Source organism: Chaetodon auriga, chromosome 13 (assembly GCF_051107435.1).
Source record: "Chaetodon auriga isolate fChaAug3 chromosome 13, fChaAug3.hap1, whole genome shotgun sequence".
In the NCBI taxonomy this organism is placed as follows: Eukaryota; Metazoa; Chordata; class Actinopteri; order Chaetodontiformes; family Chaetodontidae; genus Chaetodon; species Chaetodon auriga.
This window is the reverse complement of record NC_135086.1, coordinates 5,276,351-5,283,908: the sequence shown is the minus strand read 5'-3', so window position 1 is coordinate 5,283,908 and position 7,558 is coordinate 5,276,351. Positions and strand designations below refer to the sequence as shown.

The 7,558-nt window shown below is 44.7% G+C and overlaps 1 protein-coding gene across 1 annotated transcript; it reads right to left on the bottom strand.

Moving 5' to 3' along the window:
• Positions 1–658: 658 nt before the first annotated feature.
• On the bottom strand, positions 659–2,077 carry lrrc3 (leucine rich repeat containing 3). Its single transcript, XM_076747342.1, has one exon. It carries the CDS (start codon positions 2,075–2,077, stop codon positions 1,277–1,279), a length of 801 nt encoding a protein of 266 aa, XP_076603457.1. The 3' UTR covers positions 659–1,276.
• Between the last annotated feature and the right edge of the window lie 5,481 nt (positions 2,078–7,558).

The window sequence follows — 7,558 nt, the reverse complement described above, 5'->3', positions numbered from 1 at the left end:
CAGATAAAACAGCTCATAAAAAGCTGAATCACCGTCAGACGATAACCAATCAGTTCCGAGACTGTATGTCAGCTAATGCGTTCTGCCTCTTTTGCTCTCCACACGGACTGTCTACCTGCGTGAACCAAAGCCCACTCAAACGTGATTGGTCAATACAAGTCAGACTACAAAGGGAATACCAAAATCTTGTCCCTCGCCAACAGATTCTGCAGATGATAGTGAGTCAAGCCGTGAATGAAAGTTCACTTTGTTATGTTCACCTCCACCTCTACATCGTCACATGCAGATCTCAGTCTGGAGCAAAGCTGGAATTTCACCTGGTTAGTCAGCAGACATGTTAACATTCTTCTCACGAGATGCTGAAATGCTTGTTTGGATAATTTTTCGGATTTACTCAAACACAGAGCTGAAGCGTGGCAAGTTTTCTTTACCTGACTGCATTTTGTCTGAAATGTGACACGACGCAGTAGTTGCACAGAGGACCCCCATTTCCAGCAGCTGTGTAACTGGTGGCTGTGGCTCAGGAGGTAGAGCGGTCGTCTGCCAATCAGGAGATGGGCAGTTCTATCCCTGACCTCGGCAGTCCACATGCCAAAGTATCCTTGGGCAAGAAACTGAGCCCCAAAACTGTTCCCGATGCTGCGCCATCGGTGTGTGAATTAATATGCACGTTGCTTTGGATAAAAGCGTCTGCCAAATGACCCATTGTAATTATAATTGTGTAAGAGTTATTGGAGGCAACGCTGTTAATGTAAATGCCGCCTTGCCCTATTTCATATATTATCCAAAGTCTCAAAAAATGCCCTTTACCTTGACAGTGAGACATGAAGAGCATAAATCAGTCAATACAAAGTAACTGGGAGACACAGTCGTCTTTCTCATTCGTCTCAGTCCAAATTCAATCACGCTGTGGATCGACACCAGAGTGAGAACATTTATCTCTCCGGTCTCGATCTTTCATCTCTGTGAGCTGAATGCGAGTTTTAGCGTTTTGTTTATTTTGTGCTATCACTGTTGCCCTGTCTGGTTGTACAGCCAGATTTACTCATATTCAATAGAATCAAAATAAATGTTTTGGAATATTACAAAAGTTATCATTTGTATGCTGAAAAACTCAAAATGACCCGATTTTAGTCACTGAAGACCTCAAATGATGTGCTGAGAAACACTGGTTATAATGTGTTGCAACAGCTTTTAAGTCATTTTGTACAGAACCTCACATTTACACACATATTTACAGCCACGCACGCACACACACCACATCCTCTGAGCCCTGCTAAAGAACGGTGCTGATGGTGTCAAAGTCCTTGCTGATCTGAGAGCTGCTGGGCAGTGACTTGAGGTACTCCAGGTGCCTCCTGGCATCCTCCTGATTGTGTCTCACGTAGTAGATGACGTACGCGATCACCATGGTGAACCATCCGAACATGGTGACAAACATGGCTACGTCGGTGGTCTTGTGGTGGAAGTTGCAGAAGTTGATCCCTGAGTCCAGCACCTGGATTACCGGTTTGCCTGCATATTCCTCCTGCACCGCTGTGTGGCAGATCACTTCATTCACGGTCTCGGGGTCCAGCCGCAGCTCCCTCAGGACCTCCTGCAGCGTACACTCACAGTGCCACGGGTTGTTTGAGAGGCTGATTTTCGCTCGCAGACGGGCAAATGCCTCTTTGGGGACACTTTGGATGCCATTGTTTGATAGATCCAGAACAAGGAGGCTGTCGGAAACACCTTGAAAAGCCCCCACGTCCACAGTTTCGATGTCATTGTTAGACAGGTCCAGCTCCTGAAGGTAGTGCAGGTCTTTGAAGGCGTGGTTGGGGATGTGGGTGATGTGGTTAGATGCCAAAAGTAGAACCATGGTATCTCGTGGAAGATCTGACGGGATCCTCTCCAAGTTGCGAGACATACATTGGACCACAGTCATGCCGCTCTTCTCTATACAGTGACAACTCGCGGGACAAGCTGTCACTGGTGCATTTGCCACGAATAATCCGAAAAGCAAGCCCCATAAGAGGGCAGAGCCATCAAAGACAGGGGCTTTCCTGGGCATATCAGGCCCTGCAATGTCCTGCATATTCAGCAGCAACCTCCCACAAGTCCTGTCAGGTAAAAGCAATCATAGCTTCACCCGTTTCTTGACATTAAATTGTGACAACTGCAGCTTCATTTGCTTTCAAAATGCTGAAATTATATGTTTATTCACGCAAACATGGGGGCTTAGCTTGAGAGAATCCTTCAAAATTGATTTGATAGAGTTTCATATAATCTTTTGAAATCGAATTCAAAAGGGCTCATCCAGAAACTGAGCTGCTCACTGAGCGTAATCCAGCAGGGAATCTGTGATCTCAGGTTTATTGTGAGGACGTTGAAAGCTTCAGAGAGTGAAGAGCAGGCCAAGCGACGCCGGAATCAACATGTCATGTTTCACACTGAAAGAGAGAAAAAACAGTGTTATTCTTTAGCAGAAAAACATTTTTCTTTAATTCATCGGTTCAGCAGAAGATGTCATACGGCTGCTGTCAGTGTTTGTATGAAGACTCAAACTCATCCAGAGATTCTTGCATTTTCCAAGTGCACAGGAAAATTGCCTTTGTCTTTCCAAATTGAGCCGAGTAAATGCTCTCCCCAAAATGTTTACAAATGCATAATGCGATTATTGAGAAGAATCCATTTCACTTTGGCAAATCTCATAAAGCAGCAGGCGCACTCGTGGGTCATCACCAGCATTTTCTCATTCAATTAGGAAAACGTCATTCTGTTCTGCATTGTCTTCTAACGTTACGTTGATGCTACGGCTGTACTGCATATCAATATTGATTACATTATATCAAAGCGGCACGAAGAAGAAAAAACAGCTCATCTCCCTGAGACTCAAACATTTCAAGGACTGCTGTCTCTCACTCATGATAAGAATATCTGTGGGCTCTGAAATGACTCCATCTGTCCTGCAGGAGGATCAGCACTTCAGGCCGGCGCACCCTCTGGTGGGCTCCACTGATCACACAATGAACCCCACGCTGCGTTCGAGGTCATCCACCCCGCGGAGCTCTGTCCTTTTCTTCTTATATCCCTTGTCTTTTTCCCCTCTTTCCTTTGGCTTCATGGCTTAAAGCCACAGACACACATGTCTTAAAAACGGCCCCTGATGTCCTCATCAGTCTGAGCTCAGCAGGTGTGGACAAGATGTGGCATCTCCACTCACAAGGGCGGCCGAGCAGCCTGCGGTGCTGTTATGACACTGTATCATTAAGGGCAGTGGACATGTCCTGGTGTACACATGCACCCTGCACTGCAGCCTGTCTCAGATGTCCCTCCCTACATCACCTTTGGAGTAATCTCTTAAAATGACACTAGGCGGTAAATTGGCTCTTAAAAAGCCAACGTCGACACGTTTCTCCAGTTTTACAAGGAGATGCACAATTTTAGTTAAAGCAATAAAAGTATCGCAGCTTGGCACAAAATTTGGAGGAGTACACGTGCATGCATCCTAAATAAGATTAGGTGAATCTGGAAAACCTCAGGCCAAGATTTTAATTGAATCCGGCTAATGATGCCTAAGTGCAGGGTAAACACTTTAATGTTGTTTTCAGACATTAAAATATTTTAATCACATTAATGTCTGTGGTTGTAATATGGCATCGGTAGAAATAAATACGCATCTTAATAACTTAATTAACAGTATACTTCACTTACCAGGACGGAGTTTCATCTCTGAATGCATTAATAACATTTTTCCTTCACCCTCTGGATGCAAAGGTGATGTTGAACCAAAGCTGCGGTCGACAGCGCAGCGATGAGTTTGCTCATATCACGTCTGTATCATCGCTGAAAAAAAGCTGGAAATAAAGAACGAAACATTCTTCTTTTAAAAAAAAGTAATCAGCTGCTTAAACGCGTCCACGTTTCGGAGAGGAATAAAGAAGAAAACGGTAAAGTTCCTGAACGGCTGCGGCACGCGCGAAGTTCTTCAACCTCCGCGTGAGATGATTCATATCCCGAGCGGAGCTGTTTATATGTCTCCGCGTGAAGCACAACACTCACACTTGTTGATGGTGGTGATGATGATGTTGGTGGTGTTCCGGAAAGGTCCAAGTCATCACGCGCCTCTCTGTCCGAACCGCGCGCGCGGCGCCAGAAGGAGTCCCGGCAGCGCGTGGATGGGGACTGAACTGCCGCTCTGCTCTTCCTCCAACCCCCCCACCCCCTGCCTGCCTGCCTGTCTGTCTGTCTGTCCCCCGTCTGTCTGTCCTCCCTCTGCTCTGAGCCCTTCTCTCTCTCTCCTCTGAGAAAATTAAAGGAATAAAACTAAATTTAAAAACTGATTCTTGATGCAAAACAAGGGAGAAGCATCTATCATGACGAGTCCTTTGGTTCTAACTTTTAAAATGACTTTTATGTCTGAAATCGAGTAAAAACCAACATTATGTTTGATACCTAAATTACAGGCTCTTGGATGTTATTAATAAAATCTTCTACCCCATTATTTTTAGCACTGTGATCATCAAGCGTAATGAAACACAGTGATAAAGTCAGAATGAAAGAGTGATTTTGGCATTTTCATGCAAAACACAGCACCTCCAGCCCTCGTCCACGTCACATTGAACTGTGTATTGTTTAGTTTAATCAACCCGAGCGCTGTATCAGACAGACCATCAAAGAGCGGCGGCGTGAGGAATTTCAGCGGTGGATCGAGATGTCAGCCGCACTCGGGTGCTAATCACCCTTTTGAAAGAGCAGAGGCTTATGCCGCACTCACAAACTGCCTGCAGAGTGCGTGTGTTTGGTTTGTCTTTTGACTTAATACTACGTGACTTTCTGTGACTGACTCCAGCAGCATGCGTGTCAGGATCATCCAACAGCAAAAGGCTCTGTGTGGCCGAGCTTCAGCGGCGTTTCAGCAAAGAGAAGCTCTTAAAGTTGTTATGCAACATTTTTTAACATGCACCAGTACTTCCAGAAGCAGACTTTTTTCCACCTCTTGCTGGAGGAGTGTCAACACCAACGTTCTCACTCCCAACTCATCACATATGGACGCTTGGTTAAGACTCCTGGGCATCATTTTTCATGCAACCTGTTCTCATTCCCAGACCGTCAAATACTGATGCTTTGTCACGTCCCTTGGCATCTCATTTAGACATACAAGAAACCTTTGAGAATCTGCATGAGACACACCGGGCTTTCAGCTAATGCTAACCCATCCATGGCAATAATACATTTTCATCCCATGCGATGCACAAAACTTTCCTGCCAGAAACCCTTTCTAACACATGGTTAATGTTGTTAAGCAATCACATCTAACCAACCTCTTTCCTCCAAATGTGGGCTTTTCTCAGTCTATATACTCCATCATTTAATTTGAAGTGATGCCAAGGGGTCGTGACCAAGCATCCATATGTGAGGAGTTGGGTGTGAAAACAGGGCGTCAGCTATAACTGCATCAGTAAGGAAAAGAAGTTTAGATCCCATGTGACCTTAACAGACTGACTACATGGCAGCACATGCAATGAAGCCTTCAGCATAGTTTTCAGCTTCCTGTCATTAGTGCAGCGCAGAAGGTGTTGAGGTGACTTACATTGCAGAGGGCAGGGTCTAAATCTCACAGGTGCTTATGAAATGTACTGTGGTTAAAATTTTCTGCAGGTTACAAAAACACAGTGTCATGTCAGATAACCTTGGGGAGAGCAAAAAAAAAGCTGTAAATAGAAAAGCGAGTTTAACCGACCACTTCAATTCCATTTGCGCTCTCCCGTGTGATCCAAATGTGGGTCAGCTGGTCCCAATGTTCCAGGTGTCATCTGAGCTGCGGAGGAGGGCCGGTTTTCCGTGGAGCCGGTCCTGCCACAGTCTCAAACTTGTATTTGTGCCAGCTGGCATGATGAATTGTGCTATATTAACTACTGAACTTTTGAACTGGATGTAATATAGCACATTTTTGGATTTGAGGTAACCATGGGGCTGGTAGTATAATGTGCTCAAGATGGAAGAAAATCATTCGAATTAACCATTTACTGAGTGTGTGCAGTCACCTGGTCAAACTAATATCTTAAAGCAACACTAACCCATATTTTCATAGTAGCAATGGATCACATGAGTGTGTGTGTGATGTGAAAGGGTTCACCTGCTGCAACAATCTGGATTATCATCCACCTCTGAAGTCCCCTGTAGCTTTATGGAGCATTTTTAACATCTTTCAGCTGTTTTCTTTTATGCCCCACAGCGTTTGGTTGGGTCTCACAGCTCTCATAAACCTCGTTTCCACACGGCACACAGCTGCTTTCAGCAAGAAGAAGCTCTGATACGCTACCTGCCCAGCACCGAACAGCAGACCAAGTTAACGACCCAGCTGGTGAATGTGGTGGAGCATTTTACAACTAAAGAGCCAGATAATTCTCCCAAGAGATGGTGGAGACCAAAACAAATGCTAAAAGACTGAATATTGGTCTTATATTGATGGAAATGTTTGTTGACACGTTTCCACTATTGACCTCAGAAGGTGATGCTACGCTGCCTGGCCAAAAAAAAAAAACAGTCGCCACCAATGGATTTTTTTCTTCCCTGATGGCACGAGCATATTCCAAGATGACAATGCCAGGATTCATCGGGCTCACGTTGTGAAAGAGTGGTCCAGGGAGCATCAGACACCATTTTCACACATGGATGGGCCACCACAGAGTCCAGACCTTAACCCCATTGAGAATCTTTGGGACGTGCTGGAAAAGGCTTTGGGCAGTGGTCCGACTCTCCCATCATCTTTACAAGATCCTGGTGAAAAATGAATGCAACACTGGATGGAAATAAATCTTGTGACATTGCAGAAGCTTATCGAAACAATACCACGGCGAATGCGTGCCGTAATCAAAGCTAGAGGCGACTTTTTTTTGGCCAGGCAGTGTTTTAAAAGTTGCATTGTCAGGATGCTGCGCTGCTGCCAAGTGGCCAAAAACTAGTTAAAGGCAGAGTTAATGGTGAAAAATCACATTGTGAGAATCCCAATATTGCGTCTGCCTTTGCGATGGACCTGACGCACTCGCCTCCAATAACTTTCAATATTCTGCATAAATGAGTTCTTTTGAGAAAAACAGTTTCCTGTTCCTTAATCGCCCTCAGGTCACTTTGACCCAGACATTTATCGTTTAGTACTCCTTCCTTGAGATTACTCCCATCACTCCCTGTTTCCGTCCCCAGTTTGGGTTTTGGCACATTTCCCTCACAACAGTCTTCATCAGCCAAAAAACATCCAGACACATTATTCAATTGCCAGCTTTAACATAATTGTCAGCTTCAACAGATGTTTAGTTTCGAGCTCATATGCCTCAGAGTGTGATTGATTCAATGTACAATAATGAGAACTTTAAAAGCTTTATCTAATTATAGATAATTAACTCTATTGGCTGTGACATCTTTCCTCAATGTGTGTTTTCCTTCTGCGATAAGCAGACAAGACTCCATTATTTACTGTCTTCATCTGGGTGATTCTATTAGCTCTTAGGCAGGTGAGAAAAAAAAATGCAGCTTTTCAATGGCGCCATAAAACACTGACAGAAAGCCTCAACAC

Excerpts from the sequence above, each read along its gene's own strand:
- lrrc3 (XM_076747342.1), bottom strand. The coding sequence starts at position 2,077 with ATGCAGGACATTGCAGGGCCTGATATGCCCAGGAAAGCCCCTGTCTTT.